The sequence below is a fragment of the Pleurodeles waltl genome, chromosome 4_1 (assembly GCF_031143425.1).
Source record: "Pleurodeles waltl isolate 20211129_DDA chromosome 4_1, aPleWal1.hap1.20221129, whole genome shotgun sequence".
Taxonomy (NCBI): domain Eukaryota; kingdom Metazoa; phylum Chordata; class Amphibia; order Caudata; family Salamandridae; genus Pleurodeles; species Pleurodeles waltl.
This window is the reverse complement of record NC_090442.1, coordinates 316,312,333-316,340,004: the sequence shown is the minus strand read 5'-3', so window position 1 is coordinate 316,340,004 and position 27,672 is coordinate 316,312,333. Positions and strand designations below refer to the sequence as shown.

The 27,672-nt window shown below is 49.8% G+C and overlaps 1 protein-coding gene across 1 annotated transcript in view; it reads right to left on the bottom strand.

Annotated features, from left to right (window-relative positions):
- Nucleotides 1-27,672, bottom strand: part of DYRK4 (dual specificity tyrosine phosphorylation regulated kinase 4) — a 1,116,119-nt gene that overhangs the window by 221,850 nt on the left and 866,597 nt on the right. Inside the window, exon 11 of the mRNA XM_069230054.1 lies at nucleotides 4,201-4,330. Within this exon, the coding sequence (XP_069086155.1) occupies nucleotides 4,201-4,330 (130 nt within the window). The remainder of the gene's footprint in view (nucleotides 1-4,200; nucleotides 4,331-27,672) is intronic.

The following is a 27,672-nucleotide window of genomic DNA, read 5'->3' as shown; positions in this document are numbered from 1 at the left end:
GGGAGCACACAAGAGGTAAGTGAGAACCAGAGTTAAGGCCCACTGAGGCATAATGAAGGGTGAGGGGAGAAATATATGCACACGCCCTTTGAGAAACCTGGGCAAGGGTAAGATTGAAGAGAAGAGTATCAGAAAGAGAGGCAGAAAGAGGGTCAATAGACTTTTCTGTACAATATGCTACAAATTTTTGCCATCAGTAAGCATATACCATTTTGATGGAGGGACACCTGGCTGCCAGAATAATGTTACAGAGTTTGAAAAGAAGGTCAAAAGCTATCAACTGTTGTTGCTCAATCTCAACGCAAGGAGGCAGAGAGATGACAGGTGCAGGTGGAGAACTCTCCCCTGCTGCTTGCAACAGAAGATTCTCTTGAAGGGGCAGCCTGATCGGAGGATCGGTGCTCATTTTCAGAAGCTCAGGATACCAGAATTTCTGCGGCCAGTCCAGAGCCACAAGTATGGGCCCGGTCATTCTAGATCTTCTTGAGAACTCTCGGCAGAAGTGGTATGGCCCGAAAGGCGTACAGGAGGCCTGAACTCCACTGGAGACAAAAAGCGTCTCCAACGCGCAAAACTGCTGACATTACGCGTTCTATTAGGAGGTGAACAGATCTAACCAAAGCTCTCCCTTTGGTCCTTGTGCTACCTCCGAATGCAGACGCCGCTCGTGATCTGCTAGGCATCGATAGGCGAGTTTGTCTGCCCTGGCGTTCAGAGGACCTGCCAGGTGTTGAACTTCCAGGGTTATGCTCTGTTGTTTCAGCCATGTGTCGAGGGTTGCAGGGCTTCTTGAGAATGGGTCCACAATCCCACTCCGCCCTGCTTGTTGCAGTACCACATGTCTGTGGTGTTGTCCATGAACACCTCCACTAACTTCCCCTTGACAGAGGGAAGAAATGCCTTCAAGGCTAGCCGAAGCTCCAGCAAGTTGATGTGGAGTCCGGATTCCTGTGATCTCCACCTCTCACAGATAGCCTCTGATCTCCACCTCTCCCAGATGGTCACCCCGTCTCAGGAGTGACGTACTTGTCAATACTGTCAGATCTGGTTGGGGAGAGGAGTCTGCCTGTGACCCTATCGCAGTTCGTCAGCCACCACTGCAAGTCTTTTGCAGTTCCCTTCAAGATCTGGATTGGAATGGGCTGGAATGGATTGGACTCGACAGGACTGGACTGGAATGTCAGAGAGATTCCCCTGATGCTGCACCCACTGGAAATTCAGGTTCCACTGCAGAGCCCACATATGCCATCTGGCATGATTCACCAGCAGGATGCAGGAGGCCATGAGGCCCAGCAGCCTCAGTGTCATTCTCAACAAAATCCAGGATAGAGGCTGAAACATTGGTATCCTACCCTGAGTATCCAGGACTAACTGCTCTGGAGATTAATCCTGAAACTGTACTGTGTCCAAAACAGCTGAGATGAAAGGGAGCAGCTGAGAAGGGAGTCAGGTGTGGCTTTGGCACATTTATAGTGTACCCAAGCAAATGTGGAAGATCCAAGTACTCGCACAGCTTGGGGAGCTTGTGCAGGACGGTGGCTGTCATAGGGCTGGCATGGTGGCATGCCCCTTCTGTAGCCACGAAAGGGGCGAAAGGCAGACTGGGGGCGAGGTGTCACTTACAGACTCGAGGACTTGGCCGTAGCCCACAAGTCTTTAAAGCGCTCCAGTGCCAAGTCTGTCTTCTTTCTGAAGAGAAGAGTTGCGTCAAAGGGCATGTCCATGAGGTTAGCCTGGAGATCCCATGAAAAGCCAGATGGCCACTGTCGACGAAACTGCTCTTCCAAGCGAGTCAGTTGTGTCCAAACCACACCTGATGGCGAACTTTGCTGCATCCCTCCCATCTTTCACTGCTTGGGAGAGGACAGCCAAGGCCTCCTCCTGTACCTGTGGCAGCACTTGCGCAACTGTTTCCCACAGGGTATGTGAATAATGGCCCAAAAGGCATGAGGTGTTCACCAGCCGCAATGCTAAGATGGTGGAAGAAAACATTTTCTTACCTAAGGTGTCCAGCCTCTTAGAGTCCCTGTCAGGGGTGGCAGGGAATGCGTCATGGGAAGTTGAGGCTTGGACTACCAAGCTCTCAGGGGTGGGGTGTTGGGTGGGGAAACTAGGATCACTTAGGGCAGAGCCATGGTGGAGGTGAATTGTCCTGTTCACAGGAGCCCCTGTGCTGGGCTTAAACTAAGTTCCCAGCAGGACATCAGTCAGTGCTTCACTGAAGGGCAATAGGGGTTCGGATGAGGAAGCTCCATGCTGAAGCACTTCCATCAAGAGGTTAGTCTTGAACAACACAGAGGGAAGTTCGAGGTCAAGGACCTGCGCTGGCTTCTTCACCACCATTGCGTAAGATGCTTCATTCTCTGTAGCCACAGGAGGTAGAGAGAGCAAGCCACTATCTGAAGAGGTATCCAGTCCACTGGCATCTGCTAGTTCATCATACATGTCCAATGAAATTGGGGTCTCTCGCCGGTATTCTAAGGGGTCCAGTGACCCCTCCCACTCTTCCCCATTCCTGGCTGTTTCCAGAAAATGCTCAGACAACAACCTAGGACCAATGGGTCTTGCCGGTGCCGTAACTGACATCAAGCTATGCTGTTCAACTGCATGTCGGCCGGGATGAGAATGGGGCTGGCACCACCATCAGTGTCGGGACCGGTGCTGGAGAAGGTCAGGTTGGCATGTCCGACTATGATGTGGATTCTATATCCAATCCACGAGACCACATTGGAGCCCAGGCCAGAGCTGTCAGTGCGGAATCTTATGGGGCCTCCTCTGACCCCGAGGGGCCTTAAAGTGCTCCAGAGGGGTTAGTTAGCTCAAATACATGGCACATGGCCTTGTAAAAGTTCTTTACTTGAGCAGAGGTCACTCTGGCTCCTGGAAATAGGAGGAAGGTTCATTGTCGGACCTGGCAATGGCTCTGCAGAACTGTGCTTGGAACGCCAATGTTCTAAGCTCATCGCGTCGGCCGACGGACGAGGAGAAGTCAAACACCTCTTCAACTTCTTTTGTTTCTTGTGCCTCTACCCTGAATGTCCTGAGGACTTTGAGTGAGAGGAAGATGACTTGGGGCTCCTGGAGCAGTCCCATGACCACCTTTTCGATCAGGACCGAGACCCTCTAAGAGTCACGCTAAATGGCGTTGACTGCCGGGCTGCAAGCAGCTTTAGGGACTACTCCCTCAAAGCTTTTGGCGTCATGGCCCGGCAGTCTAAGCATAACTTTGAGTTACGGTCGTGCTTGAGACACTATAAACATACCAGGTGAGGGTCCGTAACCAGCATGGTGCAGTGACAGGTGCCACAAGGCTTAAACCCTACTTTCCTAGATAACATTCCTACTGCACATTTCCAAAAATACTTGGCAAAATGTAAAAAAAAACTGTCAAAAAGAAGAGATACCTCTTCTCCGGATCAGCACTAACAGGTGCGGAAAGAAAAGAACTGACGTATGCGTGCCTGTGTGGCGTCTATATAGATGACCCCAACATCACTTCCAGTGTCAACAAAGCTGCGTGGAACCAAACGAAACCACCTGACAACACACAGGGATACTTCTGGATCCAGTCTGACGCCTGGGAAATTCAAAGGTAAGGATCCCGCAGCTAGATATTAGGCTTAAAGCAATGGTTGTTTTGCATCTTAGTTGTGGCAGAGTCACTATCATACACACTATTAGGAATAACCAGCATCACAAACATACTGGCTGTAGTAGATGTAACTGATAGGAAAGCAACAATTTTCCTTAACTCATTTGTGCTCCAGACATTGGGTGTCCACAACCCTTCAGAAAACTTTACAGATGCCACTTCTAAAGAACAGACTTTGTTCTCGACATTGGTGACAACTACACCAAAAGCAAACTTACCATAGGGAATAGTTTTGCTACATGCACCATTTAATCAAAGGTGACAGAAAGGATACCTTTGTACGTTTAAGTGCGAAAAAGCACCAATAGAATTGTGATTTTAAAGAACTACAATAGTCAAGGAGTTTCAAGGAGTGACTAATTGAACCGTTTCTCTTGCCTTTTCTCCTACACTTGTAGTCAGGATTCAGAATGATGACTTGTTCGACATATAATGCAAGATCATTACAGCACATATTGTGCAAGCAAATGGAATAGTAACACACATAATACATTAATAAAGACATCATATTGAAACACCTTGGAAAAGAAATCAGTTGGGGTGCCTACCTTAGACAACTGTTAAGAAAGTCCAAGAAACCTGTATCACTGCTGTGCACCATCACAGCTAGATCTTTGCTGTTCGGGCGTCTTTTCTTCCCCTTGCTGTTTGTAATACTCTTAGGAGCACCTTTTGCATCTTTAAAATATAAGCAACAAAATAATTGTAAAGGGTATAAGGGCCAACTCTTTATTTACTCTAGTGTTTAAACTGCAATTTGTAGATTAACCAACCAATTTTTAAAGCTATATTCATGAATCACCTTCTTGGGATGTGGCACCCTCCTTTTAATCTCCTAACAATAAATGAACATGAACACCTATATATTGCAGCTCTCTGGACTTAACATGCACTAACTAGGCACCTTTATACCTTAAGTGGAGCTTGTAGGAAGTTGGCTCTGTATATACTATCTCAAAGTGAGAGATAGTGCGCACAGAGTCCAAGGGTTCCCCTTAGAGGTTGAAAGTGGCAAAATTAGATAATAATAATGCTCTATTTTGTGGCAGTGTGGTCGAGCAGTAGGCTTATCAGAGGTTAGTGTTAAGCACTTGTTGCACACACACAGGCAATAAATGAGGAACACACACTCAAACACTTAACACCAGGCCAAAAGGTTTTATGTAGAAAACTATATTTTCTTAATTTATTTTAGAACCACAAGATTCAAGATTTGAGGTAAGTACATAAAATGCAAGGTACTTCACACAGGTAAGTATAGAACTTCGATTTAAAACAGTAGTACACACAGTTTTGGTTAAAATGGCAATAAACTATTTTAAAAGTGGACACTGCAAAAATCAACAGTTCATGGGGGAGGTAAGTTTGGTTAGGTTTCTCAGTTAAGTAAAGCACTTACACAGTCAGTCTCCTGGGTATAGGCAGCCCACCGTTGGGGGTTTAAGGCAACCCGAAAGCCACAGTACCAGCAACACAGGGCCGGTCAGGTGCAGAGGTCAAAGGAGGGCCCAAAACACATAGCCGCCTATGAAGAACAGGGGTGCTCCGGTCCTAGTCTGCTTACAGGTAAGTACCTGCGACCTCAGGGAGCAGACCAGTGGGGGTTTGTAGAGCACTGGGGGGGGCACACAAGCCAACAAAACACACCCTCAGCAGCACAGGGGCAGCCAGGTGTAATAGGCAAAGTAGGCATCGGGTTTGCTATAGAAAGCAAAGGAGGGACCCGGGGGTCACTTAGGCGATGCAGGCAGGGCACAGGGGGGTTTCTTGGGCAAGCCACAGACTGGGCTAGAAGGAGAGCCACCTGCTGGTCACTCCTGCGCTGGTAGGTGGTTCCTCTCCATCCTGGGGGCTGCGGGTGCAGTGCTTGGTTCAGGCATCAGGTTCCTTTGTTAACCGGCAGTCGCGGTCAGGGGGAGCCTCTGGATCCTTTCTGCAGCCGTTGCTGCGGGTGTGCAGGGGGGTCGACTAAGGGGGTCCACGTCATTGGAGTTGCCTGAGAGTCATCTCTGCGGTGTTTGTTGTCCTGGACTTGAGCCGGGGGCGTCGGGTGCAGAGTGTGAAGACTCACGCTTCTGGTGGGAAGTGAGAGTCTCTTTAAAGTTGTTTCAAAGTTACAAAGTTGTTGCAGTTTCTGAACAGTGACGCTGTTCTCTGGAGTTTCTTGGTCCTTTAGGTGCAGGGCAGCCCTCTGAGTTCTCAGAGGTCGCCGGTCCCGCTGGATGCGTCACTGTGCACGTTCTTTGAGTCTGGAGACAGGCTGGTAGGGCTTGGGCCAAGTCAGTTGATGTCTCCATCGTCTCTGCGGGCCCTTCAGGTCAGCAGTCCCTCTTTCTTCAGCTTGCATAAATCTGTTTTCCTGGGTTCAGGGTCGCCCCTAAATACTAAATTTAGGGGTGTGTTTAGGTCTGTGGGGCAGTAGCCAATGGCTACTGTTCTTGAGGGTGGCTACACCCTCTTTGTACCTCCTCCCTAAGTGGAGGATGGCACATCCCTATCCCTATTGGGGGAATGCTCCAAACTCAAGATGGAGGATTTCTAAAGGCAGGGATCACCTCAGCTCAGGGCACCTTAGGGGCTGTCCTGACTGGTAGGTGACTCCTCCTTGTTTTTCTCATTATCTCCTGCGGACTCGCCGCCAAAAGTGGGGGCTGTATTCAGAGGGGCAGGCATCTCCACTACCTGGGATGTCCTGGGATGCTGTAACAACAGGCAGGAGCCTTTGAGCCTCACCACTGGGTGTTATAGTTCCTGCAGGGGGAAGTGGGAAGCACCTTCACCTAGTACAGGCTTTGTTCCTGGCCACAGAGTGGCAAAGGCACTCACCCCATGTGGCCAGAAACTCGTCTGGTTGTGGCAGGCTGGCAGAAACTGGTCAGCCTCGCACTAGGAGTCAGACTGGTATTCAGGGGACATCTCTAAGATGCCCTCTGGGTGTATTTTACAATAAATTCCACACTGACATCAGTGTGCATTTATTGTGCTGAGACATTTGATACCAAACTTCCCAGATTTCAGTGTAGCCATTATGGAACTGTGGAGTTCGTAAACTGACAGACTCCCAAACCATATACTCTTTATGGCCACCCTGCAAGGTTTTGCTTAGACACTGTAGGGGCATAGTGCTCATGCAACTATGCCCTCACCTGTGGTATAGTGCACCCTGCCTCCGGGCTGTAAGACCTGCTAGAGGGGTGACTTACCTATGCCACAGGCAGTGGGTTGTGGGCATGGCACTCTGAGGGGAGTGGCATGTCGACTTAGTCTTTTTTCTCCCCAACAGTACACACAAGCTGTGAGGCAGTGTGCATGTGCTGAGTGATGGGTCCCCAGGGTGGCATAATACATGCTGCAGCCCTTAGAGACCTTCCCTGGCCACAGGACCCTTGGTACCAGGGGTACCATTTATAAGGGACTTATCTGTGTGCCAGAGCTGTGCCAATAGTGGGAACAAAGGTACAGTTTAGAGAAAGATCACTGGTGCTGGGGCATGATTAGCAGGGTCCCAGCACACTTTCAATCATAACTGGAATCAACAAAAGGCAAAAAGTTAGGGGTTAACCATGCCAAGGAAGGCATTTCCTTACACCCCCCCCCACCCAAACGAAAGAGGATGAGGCTAACCTTTCCGAAGAGAGTCTTCATTTTCTAAGTGGAAGAACCTGGAAAGGCCATCAGCATTGGCCTGGGCAGTCCCAGGTCTGTGTTCCACTACAAAGTCCATTCCCTGTAGGGATATAGACCACCTCAATAGTTTAGGGTTTTCTCCTTTCATTTGCATCAGCCATCTGAGAGGTCTGGGGTCAGTTTGAACTGTGAAGTGAGTACCAAAAAGGTATGGTCTCTACTTCTTCAGGGACCAAAACACAGCAAAGGCCTCCCTCTCAATGGCACTCCAACGCTGCTCCCTGGGGAGAAACCTCCAGCTAATAAAAGCAACAGGCTGGTCAAGGCCATCATCATTTGTTTGGGGCAGGACTGCTCCTTTCCCATGCTCAGAGGCATCAGTCTGCACAATTGTCCACATCAGGACAGTGCGCGCTCTACGGGGAACAAAAATGCAAAAACCCAGCCTTTATGCAAGGACATAATTCATGCATTGTATTTATATGCAGTATGTTAACCTTTTGCATTGCAGACTTTAACCTTGAAAAACACTATTAATGATGTTTGCAATAACTGTTCATGTGCAATGTATTGCTGTAGGCTTACTGAGTGTGTTAGAATGTTGTCCTTTTCTAGGGCATTCTAGAAGCTTTCCCTGCAGCATGACTGGGTGTGGTTCGTGGGCTGGGCCAGACTCTATATAAGGGAGCCAGCCCAGCTCCATGTACTCACTATTCAGAGGTCCCAGTGCAGAGCAGCAGCAACTTCCTGAGTTCCTGTTCTGGAGGCCTACCTTGATGTTCCAGGCCTGCCCCGCATTATATTGGTGATCCTTGAGCACGGTGGTAAGGCGGAAGTAGGGATGGGCCCCCGACCCCGTTCTCAGAGATTCTTGAGTTTTGGGCCAACTCATGGAACTTTCAGAGTACGCGAGTCATTGCTCTCATATAAACCTTGGTGTTCGGATCGGCAAAGGCTTGCGCGATTGTTTCATGGCATTTGCATATTCTTTTTGGAATCGGCAGTGTGCGCGATTCATTTTCCGCATGTAAACCTTGATGTTCGGATCGGCAAAGGCTTGCGCGATCATTTTATGGCATTTGCATATTCTTGTTAGAATCGGCAGTGTGCGCGATTCATTTCCCGCATGTAAACCTTGATGTTCGGATCGGCAAAGGCTTGCGCGATAATTTCATGGCACTTGCATATTCTTGTTGGAATCAGCAGTGTGCACAATTCATTTCCCGTTTGTAAGCCTTGATGTTGGGATCGGCAAAGGCTTGCGCGATCATTTAATGGAATTTGCATATTCTTGTTAGAATTGGCAGTGTGCGTGATTCATTTCCTGCATGTAAACCTTGGTGTTCAGATCGGCAAAACCTTGCGCGATCATTTCTTGGAAGTTAAAACTTTGATATGTAGTGTTTGTTGAAGTGCACACATTTATCCTGGGCATCTGGATTTTCTGCATAGACGCTAAACTCAAAATGTGACATTCTTTGTGCGAATTAAGTTCCTAGTACAATTCCTATTGTTTTCCTGGGAATGTTTCAGATTGCCTTAGTCCTCATGTTTGAAATGCAATGTTTGTTCTGAAACATTATTCTAGAAGGTTCTTGTATTCCTAGACAGTATGTGACATTTCATGAAAAGCCCATAAGAAACATTGTATTAACTATTCTTGATTTTTTTTCCAGGTACCCAGAGTTCTTGAGGTCTAGTGATAGTAATTTCTTAGGTTATCCTTGATTACAGTATGAAAACGCTTAGAGCCATCGTCTAGTGAAAGTAACTGTGATTATATCTTGATATTGTGTTGTTTAACCTTTTGCTTCCTACAGGTCTCCTTCCCAGCTGTTCCCTACCTAATCCCCTTTTCCCCCACTTGGACTCTCTCAGGCTCTGTGATATTTCTATCAGAGTTTTGGAGCTGTCTAGTGGTGGGCATGTTGGGAACATGCACAGGCCCAAGGATCTGGTCTCCCTGACAACAATGAACTGCTTTGAATAATATGGAGCTTTCAAAACTGGTGCTGTACACATAGCTTGCTTCAGGGTGTCAAATGCCTTTTGACAGTCCAAGGTCCAGTTAACTTCCTTGGGCATTTTCTTAGAGGTCAGTTCTGTGAGGGGTGTCACTATGGATCCATATCCCTTCATAAATCTCCTGTAGTACCCAGTCAAGTCAAGGAATTCCCTGACTTGAGTCTGGGTTTTTGGGGCGTCCCAGTCCAGAATAGTCTGGGTCTTGGGTTGGAGTGGCTGAGCCTGGCCTCCACCTACAAGGTGTTCCAAGTAAACCGCAGTTCCCTGCCCTATCTGACATTTAGATGCCTTGATAGAAAGGGCTGCTGCGTGCAGGGCCTGCAAAACCTTACTCAGATGAACCAGGTGATCCTGCCAGGTGGAGCTAAAGACAGCAATATCATCTAGATATGCTGCACTAAGGGACTCCAAGCCAGCAAGGACTTGATTCATCAACCTTTGGAAGGTGGCAGGGGCATTCTTTAAGTGAAAGGGCATAACAGTAAACTGATAATGACCATCAGGTGTAGAGAATGCTGTCTTTTCTTTTGCTCCAGGTGCCATTTTGATTTGCCAGTACCCTACTGTCAAGTCAAAGGTACTTCAGAATTTGGCTGCACCTTGTATGTATATTAGCTCATCTGCCCTTGAAATGGGCTGAGAATCTGTTTTAGTGACAAGAGTTGTGCCCTCTGTAGTCCACACAAAACCTCATCTCTTTCTTGCCATCTTTGGTGTGAGGTTTGGGGACCAAGACCACTGGGCTAGCCCAGAGACTGTCAGAGTGCTCAATCACTCCGAACTCCAGCATCTTGTGGACTTCGACCTTGAGGCTTTCTTTGACTTGGTCAGACTGTCTGAATATTTTATTCTTGTCAGGCATTCTGTCTCCTGTGTCCACATCATGGGTACACAGGTGTGTCTGACCAGGGGTCAAGGAAAAGAGCTCAGTAACTGCTGGAGGACCTTCCTGCAGTCAGCTTGCTGTTGGCCAGAGAGGGTGTCTGAATAGAGCACTCCATCTACTGAGACATCCTTAGGATCAGTGGAGAGGAGATCAGGGAGAGGTTCACTCTCTGCTTCCTGGTCCTCATCTGTAACCATTAACATGGTTACATCTGCCCTGTCATGATAGAGTTTAAGGCGGTTAACATGGCTCACCCTCTTGGGGGTCCTGCTAGTGCTCAGGTCTACCAGGTAGGTGACCAGGCTCTTTTTCTCTAGCACTGGGTAAGGGCCACTCCATCTGTCCTGGAGTGCCCTGGGAGCTACTGGCTCCAGAACCCAGACTTTCTGCCCTGGCTGAAACTCAACCATAGCAGCCTTTTGGTCATACCACAACGTCTGGAGTTGTTGGCTGGCCTCAAGGTTTTTGCTTGCCTTTTCCATGTACTCTGCCATCCTTGAACATAGGCCTAGTACATAGTCCACCACATCTTGTTTAGGCTCATGGAGAGGTCTCTCCCTGCCTTCTTTTACAAGTGCCAGTAGTCCCCTTACAGGATGGCCAAACAGAAGCTCAAAGGGGGAAAACCCTACTCCTTTCTGTGGCACCTCTCTGTAGGCGAAAAGCTGGCATGGCAAGAGGACATCCCATCTTTTTTTGAGTTTTTCCGGGAGCCCCATGATGATACCTTTCAATGTCTTGTTAAATCTTTCTACAAGACCATTGGTTTGTGGATGATATGGTGTGGTGAATTTGTAAGTCACCCGACACTCATTTCACATGTGTTTTAGGTAAGCTGACATGAAGTTAGCACCTCTGTAAGAAACCACCTCCTTAAGAAATCCCACTCTGGTAAAAATACCTATGACTGCTTTAGCTACTGCAAGAGCAGTAGTGGACCAAAGGGGAATTGCCTCAGGGTTCCTGGTAGCATGATCCACTACTACCAAGATATATTGGTTCCCTGATGCTGTGGGAGGTTCAAGTGGACACACTATGTCCACTCCCACTCTCTCAAAGGGGACCCCCACCACTGGAAGTGGAATGAGGGGGGTCTTTGGATGGCCACCCGTCTTACCACTGGCTTGACAGGTGACACAGGAGGTGCAAAACTTCTTAACCTTCTGGGACATATTGGGCCAATTGCAATGGTTGACTAATCTCTTCCAAGTCTTGGTTTGTCCCAAATGCCCAGCAAGGGGAATGTCATGGGCTAAGGTCAGAATGAACTCCCTAAACTCCTGAGGCACTACCATTCTCCTAGTGGCACCAGGTTTGGGATCTCTTGCCTCAGTGTAAAGGAGTCCATCTTCCCAATAGACCCTGTGGGTTCCACTGACAGTTCATTTTTCTTGCTCAGCTGCTTGCTGTCTTAGGCTTTCAAGAGAGGGACAAATCTTTTGTCCCTTACACAGCACTTTCCTTGAGGGTCCCCCTGGGCCCAAGAGCTCAGCGTGATACGGCTCCAGCTCCATGGACTCAGTTCCCTCAGGGGATAGAACATCTTCCTGGGAAGAGAGGTTCTGTTTCTGTTGCTGTGTAGAAGCTGGTTCCCCAGTCTTATTTATTTTTCTCTTGGAAGGTTGGGCCATTGTTCCAGACTCCAACATTTCTTTTTCACCCTGAGCCCTGCTCTGTGCCCTTGTCTTGACACACACCAGTTCAGGGATACCCAGCAGTGCTGCATACGTCTTGAGCTCTACCTCAGCCCATGCTGAGGACTCCAGATCATTCCCCAGCAGACATTCTACTGGGATTGCAGAGGAGACTACCACCTGTTTCAGGCCAGTGACCCCTCCCCATTCTAAAGTTACCATTGCCATGGGATGGACTTTAGTTTGATTGTCAGCATTAGTGACTGGATATGTCTGTCCAGCCAGGAACCTTCCTGGGGAAACCAGTTTGTCTGTCACCATTGTGACACTGGCACCTGTATCCCTCAGGGCTTCTACTCTAGTCCCATTGATTAAGAGCTGCTGCCTGTATTTTTGCATGTTGGGCGGCCAGGCAGCAAGTGTGGCTAAATCCACCCCACACTCAGAGACTAATGTAGTTTCAGTGTGGACCCTGATTTGCTCTGGGCACACTGTTGATCCCACCTGGAGACTGGCTATTTCAGTACTTAGCTGTGGTAGTATTAGCTGTGGGACTTTTCTTTGGACAGGCCTTGTCTCCAGTTTGGTGTCCATGCTGTCTACAGTTTTGACACCAGGCCTTCTTGGGATCACAGTTTTTACCCTTATACCTATTTGTGGACTGCGAAGGGGCTCGGGCCCACCCTCCTGAGCAGGTTTTTGGGGCCCTGTAGAAGACTCATTAATTTTGCCCTTAGATGTCTCACCAACCTTCTCCTGGGGAGGCTTTGTAACCCCTTTCTTTTGGGCACCCCCTGTGGAAGTCTTGGTCACCCTAGTCTTGACCCAGTGATCTGCCTTCTTTCCTAATTCTTGGGGAGAAATTCAGATGTTGATGCAGTTTGTCATTGAAGCAATTACTTCACAGATGTTCTTTCATAAACAAGCTATACAGCCCATCATAGGCCCTCATTATGACCCTGGCGGTTGGCGGAGAAGTGGCGGTCTTACCGCCAACAGGCTGGCGGTAAAAAAAATTGAATTATGACGGTCATCCGCCACTTCTCCGTTCCGATCGCCAGGGCTGAGACGACTGCTGGGCTGGAGACTTGGGTCTCCAGCCCGGCGGCCGTCACAAGACCGCCGGCGGTATCACGACCCGGCTGACCGCCATGGATTTAATGGGGTTGGGAACTGCCATGAAATCCATGGCGTTAAGCACTATCAGTGCCAGGGAATTCCTTAGAACGTGATTCGGTGGGCGGTGTTCTGTTGACGGGGCGGTGGAGGTGGAGCAACCTCCACTTCCCCTCCGACCACCAGTATGGCTGCTGGCGGCTCTCCGTCCGGAAAAGGATGGAGGGCTGCCAGCAGTCATAATTCGCCGAGCGGAAAACCGCCTGCACTGGCGGTCTTCAGCACGGCAGTCCCTCAGCGGTCTTGCAAAAAGACCGCCGAGGTTGTAATGACCACCATAATCACTTACACCACTGCCAGTTATCCAACCATCTAGTGTTTTGACTAAGAAGTCAACAAATTCAACCCAGATCTGGCTCGAGGATTTTTGAGCCCCCCCAAACCTAATCCTGTACTCCTCAGTTGATCATCCAAAGCCCTCAATCAGGGTAGCCTTCCCAGTGAACATTTCCAAAAGGAGAGCTTCCCAGTGAGATCTGCTTACTTTTCTGGTTGCACAAGCCCTCTCAAAAGCTGTGAACCACTTGGTGATGTCATCACCATCTTTATATTTAGTTACAATCCCTTTGGGGATTTTTAGGATGTCGGTATTCTCTCTGACCCTATTTAAGCTGCTGCCACCATTTATGGGAGTTGAACCCATCTCTTCTCTTTCCCTTTCTATGGCTAGGAGCTGCTTCTCCAAAGCCAGTCTTTTGGAAATCCGCCTAACAGGGTGTCCTCTTCATTGAGGCTGTCCTCAATGCTTACAATGGCACTGGTCTCCCCTGTGGAAGAACCAGGCTCTCTGACTATGATTTGTGGAGTCAGGGTTCTGGGAACCCTGTTCTCCCCAATTAGGACAGGAGGGGTGAGTTCTTCCTGTTCACTCATTTCCCCATCTGAAGGAGCACCCTCCACATCAGAGGGGTGGTCCCTTGTGAACTCTGCCAAGAGCTCCTGGAACTTTGCCTTGGTAGGGTTGGACCCAGTCTTTATCTTTTTTAGTTTACAGAGAGACCTTAACTCTGATATCACTAGATGCAGGTAAGGGGTGCGGTTCAGTTCCATCACCATCTCATCTGTCTGACTCATTATGACTCTAAAAGTTGGGATTACTTTTTAAGAATCTAAAAACTACTTCTAGAACTTAAATCAAAACTTTTGCAAACTTTTAAACTCTAAAAGAAATGATAACAGGGACTTACACAAGGCCCTAGCAAAAATCTATTTCTAATGATAATTTTTGGAATTTTAGTCGTGTGATCAGGTATTGGCTGAGTAGTCCAGCAAATACAAAGTCTTAGACCCCACCGCTGATCCACCAAAGTAGGAAATTGGCTCTGTATATACTATCTCAAAGTGCGAGCTAGTGTGCACAGAGTCCAAAGTTTCCCCTTAGAGGTTGATAGTGGAAAAATTAGATAATACTAATGCTCTATTTTGTGGTAGTGTGGTCGAGCAGTAGGCTTATCAGAGGGTAGTGTTAAACACTTGTTGTACACACACAGGCAATAAATGAGGAACACATACTCATAGACTGAACTCCATGCCAAAAGGTTTTATATAGAAAAATATATTTTCCTAATTTATTTTATAACCACATGATTCAAGATTTGATGTAAGTACATAAAATGCAAGGTACTTCACACAGGTAAGTATAGAACTTTGATGTAAAACAGTAGTACACACGGGGGGTGATTCTAACCCTGGCGGTCGGTGATAAAGCGGCGGCCAAACCGCCAACAGGCCGGCGGTCGAAAAAATGGAATTCTGACCCTGGCGGGAACCGCCAACACAGCCCGCCACATTAACACTCCGCCCCCCACGGCGGTACAGACAAACAGCGCGGCGGTCACCGCCAAGAGGCAGGCGGCAGACAATGTACCGCCCACAGTATCACAACTCACCAATCCGCCACCTTTTCCGGGGCGGGAGCCCCGCCGATAAAAACACGGCGGAAACAGACTACGAACGGGAAAACGCTCACCAAAACACACTCCACGAGTACGGAGGACAGCATGGAACCCGAATTAAACATCCTACCTGCTCTCGTCTACCTGCTCATCTACCACGAGTACGAACGCCGGCGCATACGACAACGGTGAGGACTGCACCTACGACACACAGGAGGGGGGAGGACGAAAGGTTACGGGAACACACATATGCGACCCCCACCCCCCCAAACAATGTACACACCAATGCAGAGCTACAATGCACAGTGACACCACCCAAACCCCCCTGAAAAATGCAAAGACATAATTAAATTGTGAAGAAAAATGTATATAAAAAATAGACTCTGATAAATATAGGTCAACTATGCAAAATATCCATACCAAAATAATACTATATACACTGCCATGGAGAACCGAGGCAATTAGTCCTCTACATCAAAATTAAATAGAACAGTCCGTGGGCCACAGTGTAGCGACACAAGGGCAAAGCCCACACAGGAGACCTGAGTCCTTTGGAGAGAACACTGCAGGGGCATCTGATGAAAAAACTACAGGCACCTCAGGGGGAAGGGGAGGGGGGGGCACCACAGCCACATGAGTCCACGACGCCAGATCCACGAAGGGGCCACCATGCCCATTGATGTATCCTGGGGAGTGCAAAGCCACAGTCTCTCAAGTCCCTACAGTGGGTGGATTGCCCACTGTGCCATCCTGGGGAGTGCAAAGCCACAGTGTCTCAAGTCCCTACAGTGGGTGGCTTGCCCACTGTGCCATCCTGGGGAGTGCAAAGCCACAGTCTCTCAAGTCCCTACAGTGGGTGGATTGCCCACTGTGCCATCCTGGGGAGTGCAAAGCCACAGTCTCTCAAGTCCCTACAGTGGGTGGCTTGCCCACTGTGCCATCCTGGGGAGTGCAAAGCCACAGTCTCTCAAGTCCCTACAGTGGGTGGATTGCCCACTGTGCCATCCTGGGGAGTGCAAAGCCACAGTCTCTCAAGTCCCTACAGTGGGTGGCTTGCCCACTGTGCCATCCTGGGGAGTGCAAAGCCACAGTCTCTCAAGTCCCTACAGTGGGTGGCTTGCCCACTGTGCCATCCTGGGGAGTGCAAAGCCACAGTCTCTCAAGTCCCTACAGTGGGTGGATTGCCCACTGTGCCATCCTGGGGAGTGCAAAGCCACAGTCTCTCAAGTCTCTACAGTGGGTGGCTTGCCCACTGTACCATCCTGGGGAGTGCAAAGCCACAGTCTCTCAAGTCTCTACAGTGGGTGGCTTGCCCACTGTTCAATCCTGGGGAGTGCAAAGCCACAGTCTCTCAAGTTGATAACAGTCTCCACTGGTTCTGGAGGGGGACTGGTGCCCAGAGTGCTTCATCCTGTTAAGGACTGAGGTAGTGGATGCTGTTCTCCACTGGTTCTGGAGGGGGACTAGTGCCCAGAGTGCTTCATCCTGTTAAGGACTGAGGTAGTGGATGCTGTTCTCCACTGGTTCTGGAGGGGGACTGGTGCCCAGAGTGCATCACTCTCCCTGTGACGGTCCCAGTTCCGTCACTGCCCCTGCCGCATATGGGCTAGCGGTGCTTGAGTCGGCGGTGCTTGCCCTGTTCATTGGTGCATGCCATGGCGGTCTTTGCCCTGTTCAGCGGTGCTTGCCCTGTTCAGCGGTGCTTGACTTTGCTGTCTCTGACCTGTTCAGCGGTGCTTACCATGGCGGTCTTTGCCCTGTTCAGCAGTGCATGCCATGGCGGTCTTTGCCCTGTTCAGCAGGGCTTGCCCTGTTCAGCGGTGCTTGACTTTGCTGTCTCTGACCTGTTCAGCGGTGCATGCCATGGCGGTCTTTGCCCTGTTCAGTGGTGCATGCCATGTTCAGCTGTGCTTGACTTTGCTGTCTCTGACCTGTTCAGCGGTGCATGCCTTGGTGGTCTTTGCCCTGTTCAGCGGTGCATGCCATGGCGGTCTTTGCCCTGTTCAGCGGTGCTTGCCCTGTTCAGCGGTGCTTGACTTTGCTGTCTCTGACCTGTACAGCGGTGTTTGCCATGGCGGTCCATCATTGCCCAGCGCGGCTGTGGCTGCCGGGGCCCTCCTGGGCACTGACTCTGGCGGTGGCCTCCTGGCCAGTGACAATGGGACTGCCCTCCTGGGCACTGACTCTGGCGGTGGCCTCCTGGCCAGTAACGATGGGACTGCCCTCCTGGGCACTGACTCTGGCGGTGGCCTCCTGGCCAGTGACGATTGGGCTGGCGGTGGCCTCCTGGGCAGCGGGGATGATGGCGGGCTTCTCCGCTGTGCTGCTCTTCCCAGACTTTGGCGCTGTCTTCTGCCTCTTCCCCACCTTGGGAGGAGTCACAGCTGAGTGGACAGTACCCCCGGGACCCTTGTGAGCGGCTTTGCCGGCTGGAGTCTTCCCCCTATCCCGTCGGGCACTGTCCAACTTCTGGTGCTTCACAGGGGGGGGGGGGACTGGCTGTGCTGTGGCTCTGTGTCACACTGGCTGACCTGGTGCCCGGTGCACTCCACATACCTCTAACAGGCACCACTGGTACCGGAGATGTTTTGGCTGAGGTGCTAGTACGGGACCTATGAATTGGAGGGGAGGAGGTGGTGGGAAAGAGGTCAAGGTTGCTCAGGAAAGGTTTCTGACGAACACTGGGACGGGTAGCTGGAGGGGGTCTGGGAGTGGATGAAGAGGAGGTGGTTGTAGGAGGTGTAACTTTTGTTGATTTGGGTGCAGGTGCATGCGCTGGAGGCTGTTGTGAGGTGGATGGCTGTTGGGTGGGTGTGTGCCTGCGTTTGTGTACTTTGGGAGGGGGCGTCACAGACACACTGGGAAAGGACACGGGATGTGTAAATGGTAGTGGGGATGGTGAGTGCAGGTGAGCGGGTGTGGTGGTGGGTGTGCTGGTGCGGGACGTAGTGGCTGTAGTGGTAGTGCATGCAGGTGAGAGTGTAGACGATACTGGGAGGGAGGAGGGAGACGACGACGAGGGGGACACAGTGGAGGCAGTGGATGTTGCTGTGTCTGTATGTGGGTGATGCTTGCGTGAGTGCCTGTGGGATGTGTGGTGCTTATGTTTGCCTGAGCTTCCCTTGTGTGTTGACGTGTGTGCAGGCTGGTCTGATGGTGTGCTTGGGATAGGCTGGGGTACAGGGGATTGGGTCTGGGTGGAGGAAGTTGGAGGGGGGAGGCTAGAGACAGGGACAATGGCTGCCATCAGTGCTGAGGCCAGAGATTGCAGGGTTCGATGATGGGCAGCCTGACCAGAATGAATGCCCTCCAGGAATGCATTAGTGTGTTGCAACTCCCTTTCTACACCCTGGATGGCATTCACAATGGTAGACTGCCCAACAGTGAGTGACCTGAGGAGGTCAATGGCCTCCTCACTGAGGGCAGCAGAGGTGACAAGGGCAGGGGCTGAGGTGCCTGGGGCGAAGGTGATGCCCACCCTCCTGGGTGAGCGGGCACGGGGCGAAGGCTGAGGGGCTGCTAGGAGGGCGGTGCTGGTAGGGGGGTGGCGGCTGTACCTGTAGAAGTGGGGGGCACAGATTTTGCAGCCACCACAAGGGAGCTCCCATTGGAGGACGAGTCCGTGTCACTGGTTGCTGATCCTGTGACCGCCGTGAAGCTCCCCTCGCCCTCCGTCCCACTGGTGTATTCAGAGTCTGTGGTGTGGCCCTCCATGGCCATGTGGGATGCAGCTCCCTCGTGCTCCGGTGCCACTGTACCTGCACCTGAAGATGCTGATGCACAAAAGAATAGGGAGAGCACAAAAGGGGGGGTGGGGATGACAGAAGAAAGACAGGTTGAGTGCATGGCTTACCGCTACCGTTGGCGGACAATACAGACACAGCAGCCCCCTGCACTACACCGCACTGTTGGGCTCTACTGATGCAGTTCCTGGGATATGGCCTACATGGCTATGGTGGACATCAGCACACATAGATGACACAGGGGCATTTATACCTGTACCTGGCACTCTACAGAAGTGGGGTGGAGTGCCACATGGCCTGCATTACGGAGGGGCATAGCCTACGGAACTCGCCCTGGCCTAGGGAAACCCACAGCCCTCCTCCCCCACCCAGACACCTTCACCGCGCGCAAGGTCCGCTGCATGAGAGTGTACTCACCCCCTTGTGTCTGGTGTGATGCCCTCAAGCGCCCATCCAACTCAGGGTATGCCACCGCCAGGATCCGGAACATCAGGGGGGTCATGGTGCAACGGGCATCCCTCCCACGTTGGGAGGCCATCCCCAGCTGAGCCTCCGCCGTCTTCTTGCTCCAGCGGCGAATGTCCTCCCATCTTTTACGGCAGTGGGTGCTCCGTCTCTGGTGGACCCCCCAGGGTCCGGACGTCCTTGGCGATGGCACGCCAAATCTCCTTCTTCTGGTGGGCGCTGACCTAAATGAAAAGTACAGGGGAAGAAGAGAAGTCATTACCAACTGCACCGTCGAAGTGAGTGGCCCACATCCCTACCCTTGCCATGTGGCACATGCATTCACAGTCCTTCATGCTCGCAGAACTCTTCCCCCTTCCTTCTTACAACCAGCCCTCTCCACCCAGGCATAGCCCATACAACTTGCTCCCTGTGTACTCACCTGTTGGTCTGGAGGACCGTAGAGTAGCGTGTACTTGGGGAGGACCCCGTCCACGAGCTTCTCCAACTCCTGTGCAGTGAAGGCAGGGGCCCTTTCCCCAGACGCACAAGCCATTGTCTCTTCCAGACCGAGGTCACAGCAGCACTTGCAGTATAGGTCCTCTCCTGTCGAAGATCAGGTATCGAGTGATTCAACAGATAGAAAATGGCGGTGACGTCCGCGGCGGTGACGTCCGTGGCGGTGCGTACCATCACCGCCGGCGCACTTCGTCATTGGCTTCTGGGACCCATAGGGTCCAATGCTAACCAATGCAGCATTGCGCTGCGGTCTTCGACCGCCTACCGCGATGGTGTACAACGCCAGCGCAGTTACCTCACATCCCATTGTCCCAGTTTAGAGGTCAGGCAGCCGCCATTTCAGGGGCCCACATGGCTTCATTTTCAACTGCGTCACACATACCTAGGCCTGGACTCAACACACATACAGACAACTTTTTGGATTATGTTTCGTGTTCTGTGTAGCTGTGGGTATATACCTCTGAGTTGTTTGACTCTGTGGTCGCTGTTGTCCTTCCTAGGCACCGTCAGCTGGGACATGTGAGGAGATGGCGGAATCCTCCGGTGTACCGACCGCTGGTGGACCTGTTGACAATGGAGGAGCGACATTTAATCATCACCTACAGGTTTGACCGTGCCACAATCCAGGAACTGTGTACCCAGTTGGAGCCTGACCTGATGTCAGCAATCCGCCATCCCACAGGAATCCCCCCTCAAGTGCAGGTGCTATCAGTGCTCCATTTCCTTGCAAGTGGGTCATTTCAAACAACAGTGGCCATTGCACCAGGAATGTCCCAGCCTATGTTTTCCAACGTGTTGTCCAGAGTATTGTCTGCCCTGCTGAAACACATGAGGAGCTACATCGTTTTCCCTCAGGTGTAGTATTTGGCTACTGTTAAAGGTGACTTCTATGCCCTTGGACATATCCCTAACATCATAGGTGCCATTGATGGGACCCATGTGGCTTTGGTCCCCCCCCACAGGAGTGAACAGGTGTACAGGAACCGGAAGAGTTATCATTCCATGAATGTACAGATGGCATGTTTGGCAGACCAGTACATCTCCCAGGTAAATGCTATGTTCCCTGGCTCAGTGCATGACGCCTACATCCTGCGGAATAGCAGCATCCCTTATGTGATGGGTCAACTCCAGAGGCACCGTGTGTGGCTATTGGGTGACTCTGGTTACCCCAACCTGTTATGGCTACTGAACCCAGTGAGGAATCCCAGGACCAGGGCAGAGGAACGCTACAATGAGGCCCATGGGCGGACTAGGAGGGTGATCGAACGCACCTTCGGCCTCCTGAAGGCCAGGTTCAGGTGCCTCCATATGACAGGTGGTTCCCTATTCTACTCACCAAGGAAGGTGTGCCAGATCATCATCGCCTGCTGTATGCTTCACAATCTTGCTTTGCGACGCCAGGTGCCTTTTCTGCAGGAGGATGGTCCAGATGACGGTGTTGTGGCAGCTGTGGAGCCTGTGGACAGTGGTGAGGAGGAAGCAGAGGAAGAAGACATTGACAACAGGGACTCAGTCATCCAGCAATATTTCCAGTGACACACAGGTGAGAACACTTTCTTGCCTACTACAAGTACTTTCACACTTCTACCTCTATCCTGTCTGTCAATTTCAAGCAGTATTTGGTAACTGAGTTGTACATTTCCATTACGGTTTCACAGGTGTGGTTACCAACGTGTGTCATCTGCTTGCATTCTTCATGGACTTGTGATATGTGACATAGGTATGTTAACATTACATTTGAGTACGGATTTTTTCACTGTCATAGCTAATACACATTTTCGAAATCACAGACTGACTCCAGATTGTTTTGTGCTTCAAGGGTGTTTATTGAAGTGCTAATTATTGGAGGGGGTGGTAAAATGGTGAGGGGTGATGGTGGAGGAATGTCCATGGCAGAGTCCAGTCTATTAGTCTCACAGGTGCACTGCCCATATGGGCATAGGAAGTGGAGCTGGGGCAGTTCCAATATGGACAGGGTTACAAAGGGGGACAGTGGGATGACAATCAGGGTGGTCTCATTTCTTGGCTGGGGTCTTGGCATCGTGCTCTGTCCTGTTCCTGGATCTCAGGGACCGCTTGCGGGGTGGTTCTCCATCTGCAGGGGGTGGGGTGCTGGTGTGGTGGTCTTGTGGCGGGGCATCCTGTCCACTAGCACCGGCGGAGGTGGTGGGCAGTTCATCGTCCATGCTAGTGTCAGGGGCCCCTTGGAGTGCTACGGTGTCCCTCATGGTGTTCTGTATGTCTTTCAGCACCCCTACGATGGTGCCCAGGGCGGAGCTGATGGTTCTGAGTTCCTCCCTGAACCCCAAAGACTGGTCCTCCTGCAGGCACTGGGTCTCCAGAAACTTGGCCAGGACCGTAGCCATCGTCTCCTGGGAGTGGTACTATGCTCCCAATGATAGAGGAGAGGGCCTCGTGGAGAGTGGGTTCCCTTGGCCTGTCCGCCCCCTGTCGCACAGCAGCCCTCCCAGTTCCCCTGTGTTCCTGTGCCTCCGTCCCCTGGACTGTGTGCCCACTACCACTGCCCCAAGGTCCCTGTTGTTGTTGGGGTGGTGGGTTATCCTGGGTTCCCTGTAGTGGTGGACACACAGCTGATTGACGTGTCCTGGGTACGGAGGTATGGGCCTGCTGGGTGGATGCTGTGCTGGTGTTTCCAGAGGGTGGACGGTCTGTGTTGGGCTGTGCCTGTGCGAGGGGAACCGACTGTCCCGAGGCCCACGATGGTCCGGGCTGGTCATCTGGATCCAGTTGGCCAGAGCTGCTGTCATCACTGTGGGCCTCTTCTGTGGGTGAGGTAGAGATGTCTGGACCCTCCTGTCTGGTGACGTTGGGTAGTGGTCCTGCAGGGGTGTAAAAGCATGATTATTGCATCTGTGTGTGTCATGGTGTGCAATGGGTGGGTGAGCGTGTACCCCAGTGCTAGCATTCCTGTGTGGGGGCTTGTGTGATGATGGTTGAGGGGGTGTTATGGGTATGTGCAGTGGGCATGCTTTGGTGAGGGGTGTCCATGCTTTGTTGTGTCATGCAGGGCTTGGTGTTGGGATGGGTGGTTTGTGTTATTAGTACATTAGTGAGGAGTTGGAGTGATAGGGGAAGGGGTGAGGGTGAGGGTCTGTGATAGCATGCAGGTAGGGTGGGGGATATGATAGTTAAGATTTGACTTACCAGAGTCCATTCCTCCACCAACTCCTCCGAGGCCCTCAGGATGCATATTGGTCAAGACCTGCTCCTCCCATGTTGTTAGTTGTGGGGGAGGAGGTGGGAGTCTGCCGCCAGACCGCTGTACCGCGATGTTGTGTCTGGAGACCACGGAACGCACCTTCCCCCGTAGGTCGTTCCACCTCTTCCTGATGTCCTCCCGATTTCTTGGGTGCTGTCCCACTGCGTTGACCATGTCGACTATTCTTCGCCATAGCTCCATCTTCCTAGCTATGGAGGTGTGCTGCACCTGTGATCCAAATAGCTGTGGCTCTACCCGTACGATTTCCTCCACCATGACCCTGAGCTCCTCCTCAGAGAACCTGGGGTGTCTTTGCCGTGCCATGGGGTGGTGTAGGTGATGTGTGGGGTGGTGTATGTGGTGATGAGTGTGGTGATGTGTAGTGGTGTGTGGTGTTTTGTGCGTGGATATTGTGTGGGTGATGGTGTTGTGTGCCTCTGTGTGGTGGGGTGGTCTATGCTGTGCTGTCTCTCTGGCCTTCGTCTACATTTTTGGTCGTAGGAGTTTGTGGGTGATGTGGGTGTGTGTTTTATATAGTATTGATTGTATGGGAGTGGTGTGTGTATGTGTATCAGGTGTGTGTATTTGGAATTGTCCAATGTGGCGGTGTTTTGGAGATGTGTGTGTATTTTAAGCGCGGCTGCGTGTACCGCCAATGGAATACCGCGGTTGAAAGACCACTGTGTGGATTCATGGGTCGTGATAGCATGGGCGTGTTTCTGTTGGCGTGACGGTGGAGGTTTTGTTTTCGCCAGTTTATCACTGACCTTTGGTGTGGCGGACTTGTGTGGGTGTCTGTATTTCGGCGGATTCCGAGATGTGGGTCATAATAGCTGTGGCGGATTTCCGCGGCGGTGTATTGGCGGTCTTCTGCACAGCGGTAAGCGGCTTTTACCGCCAATGTTGTAATGACCCCCTATGTATGTGTTTCTTCAAACTTAGGTGCCCCTAACTGCAGTTCATTCATTTTGAATTACATGAGTGTAAACATTGAAGTCTTCTTATTGTGTGAGCCATCAAACTGAAAAAGGCTGAGTATTGAAAGCATGGGTTTCATAGGGCATTTATAGGACTGTGATGGAACTCTCAAAAACACACGGTGCATATTGATGAATTATTTTACCTTTTGATGCATTCTTCTTGAAATGTCAGTAGTATTTGAGGGATGGTTAAATGATAGAAATGGGGTCTCTGGTTGGTAGTCAGTTTGCACTCTGTCCAAGCAGGGATCCTCACTCTAGTCAGGGTAAGAGAGATACACACCTAGGATAACCCCTGTTCACCCCCTTGGTAGCTTGGCACAAGCAGTCAGGCTTATCTCAGAGGCAACGTGTAATGTATTTGTACCAATACACACAGTAATACAGTGACAATACTACAGTATGGACACCAGACCAGTTTATAAAAATAGCCAATATTTTTCTAAATCAAACCAAAATGACAAAAATCCCACATACATAAGTAAAGTTATGAATTTTTAAAATAAAGAGTCTTACTCCATAGAAAACAATGGATGCGCTGATGTTGCCCAAAGTACCTGGTTTGCATCAAAAATAAAGCCGCACGGGCGAGTGTGCATCGGAAAAGTCAGAGGTGCATCGATTCCTTACTCACAAATGAGGCCTTGCGTCGTTTCTTCTCTGATCGAGTAGGCGATGCGTCATTTTTCTCTCCTGCGAGAGAGCAATGCGTTGATTTCTGGATGGGCAGTTCAGATCTGGGCAGGTTCACGTCGATTTTGATGCCCAGCGACGATGCGTGCGCAATCCGGCCACACAAGAGGAGGAACCGTGCTGTGTGTGGCTTGTGTCGATTTCAGCAGTCGCAAGCAGGTGTTGAGTTGTTTCTCCAGCCACGATGCAGATGATGCATCGATTTCCCAGCCGCGATGCAGGTGGTGCGTTAATTTCTCAGCTGCGATGTAAGTGATGCACCGTTTTTATAACCACGTTGCAAGTGGTGCTTCAAATTTTTCCCTGCACGTCTCCTGTACATGGATTTCTGCCTTGGTTCCACCAGCTTCACCTCTCAAGGGCACAGGGACTGGAGTGGGCACGACTTGGCAGGGTAGGAGTCTCAGCAGAGAGTCCAGGTGCTGGCATAGGAAGTCTTTGATGGCCCTGAGATTTCAAAACAGGAGGCAAGCTCAGTCCAAGACCATGGAGTCACTTCACAAGCAGGAATATACCATAAAGTCCAGTCTTTGTCCTCTTTGAGGCAGAAGTAGCAACAGCAGGCCAAACCAGCAAGGCACAGTCACAGGCAAAGGGGCAGTGCTCCTCCTCCAGCTCTTCAGCTCTTCTCCTTGGCAGAGGTTCCTCTTGGTTCCAGGGGTAATCGAACAATTGGGGGTTTTAGGTCCACTACGTATACCCCTTCTGTCTTTGAAATTGGCAAAATTCAAAGGAAATTCTCTGTTGTTCACAAGATCCTGCGATGCCCAGGCCTGGCTCCAGACACACACCAGGGGGTTAGAGACTGCATTGTATGAGGACAGGCACAGCCCTTTCAGGTTTCAGCTCCTTCCTTCCCACTTTAGCCCAGATGACCCATCAGGATATGCAGGCTACAACCCAGCTCCCTTTGTGTCACTGTCTAGCGGACATTTAAAAACAGCCCAACTGTCAGTGTGATCCAGACAGGGAATACACAAGCAGTCAGAGGCACAGAATGGTTAAGCAACAAAATGCCCACTTTCTAAAAGTGGCATTTTCAAACTAACAATCTCAAAACCAACTTTACCAAAAGATGTATTTTTAAATTGTGAGTTCAGAGACCCCAAACTCCATCTGCTCCCTTTGGGAACCTGCACTTAAAGGATATTTAAAGACAGTCCCCATGCTAACCTACGAGAGAGAAAGGCCTTGCAACAGTGAAAACTGCATTTGGCAGTATTTCACTGTCAGGACATGTAAAACACATCGGTAGATGTCCTACCTTTAACATGCGCTGTACCTTGCCATGGGGCTACCTAGGACCTGCATAAAAAGGAAAGATTTGGGCCTGGCAAGTGGGTACAATTGCCAGTTTGAATTTGCAGTTTAAAACTGCACACATACACTGTGGTGGCAGGTCTGAGACATGTTTACATGGCTACTCGTGTGGGTGGCACAATCAGTGCTGCAGGCCCACTAGTAGCATTTGATTTACAGGCCCTGGGCACCTCTAGTGCACTTTACTAGGGAGTTACTAGTACATCAAATTAGCTGATCATGGAAAAGCCAATTACACATACAGTTTACACAGAGAGCATATGCATTTTAGCACAGGTTAGCAGTGGTAAAGTGCCAAGAGTCCTAAAGCCAATAAAAACTGGTCAGAAAAAGTAGGAGGAAGGAGGCTAGAAGTGTGGGGATGACCCTAAAAAAAGGGCCAGGTCCAACACTAATATACTAAACACTTAGGACAAAAAGAACATATTCAGATCTCCATTGTTCAATACAATACATAGATTTTACCAGATGGAGAGAAATGCTGTTCCCATCTCCAGGGCTACACAGGGCCATCTGCTAATCTGGCATTTTCCTGGTAGGCTACAGTCTGGTTTCAGAGAAGAATGTGCTGCCATAACCAGTCATGCCCCCAGAGCTATGCTAACCATAGCTTTCTACAATCAGGATCTGGTTTGAAATTATTCCATGGGTTCTCAGTCCTGCCGATGTAGGTGGGAGCAGATGGGAGCCATATTAAATAAGACAAAGGGTGTGACGCCTTAGTGATTGTAGTCGATTCTTCCAAAAACGTGTCTAGCCTTTATTAATAGTTTTGAGAATGGCAACATATTTCTATACTTAGATAGAATGAGCAAAAATGCATTTGGGAAGGATTTAAGTTGTGAGTCTGATCGAGGTATACTAGAACGACATGGTGTTAGGGATGTCTGTAAGACTGAAGTATACCAAATTTGTAATTTATATATTTAAAAAAGATGGTTTGATTTGGGTAAGAGACAACTTATTGAAACTGATGTAATTTGAAAGTTCGGTATGTGATAGCAATCTTACCCACTTACCACTCTGCCTGATTTTGGAAGGAAGTTGTGGAGAGTGAGAGAAAAGAGGAGATGGAAGAAGAAATATTTGTAAAATAAATGTTTAGCGAAGGAAAACAAAAACATAATATTGCTCAGACTATTTCATACACAATAGATTCATGTGACATCAGTCCTTTCTTTTTGCATTTTTAGAGGTGAAATTGTGGCTTTGAACACATATTATATTGTATTACTTCACCCACCCATTATACAGTATTAAGCAAGGACCAGGATCACCTAGTTCGTTTTTACAATTTTTTTTAAAGATGTTATGTTTTTAATTTCCTACGTTAAATTTTTTTTTTCTAAATATACATTTGCACTGGTGACAGACTGCTGATTACTACTATCAAAGAATTCCATACATTACATGAAAGTATTGTCTGTGTTGATTATGATTCTGAAGTGATCAAAAGTATAGATGTGCTTACAGTACTCTTGTGTTCAGATGGGTTGATATAAAAGAAACATATCATGGTATCACAAATTTTAAAAACGTGCATAGTATTTATAATTTTCACATTCGGATATTTAGCACGGGTTATGGAAATATTAGCGCTATTACAATAAGCTTTTATACCTTCAGGTGGAGGTCTTTTAGCCAAGGAGTATCAGATCTTAATACAGAGAATAAACCATCTGCAAATCGGGGTTTTTTGTACCGCTTTTCCTTTTTTTGGATCATGTTTAACCAATGAACAGTTGGTCATCTGACCTAAAGTGCTTAGTATGGTTTATGTCATAATTTGCAGTCCATCCGGGTTCTGATTTGTGTTATCTCTCTTAAAAGATATGAAGGATGATAAAACTTCAGCAGT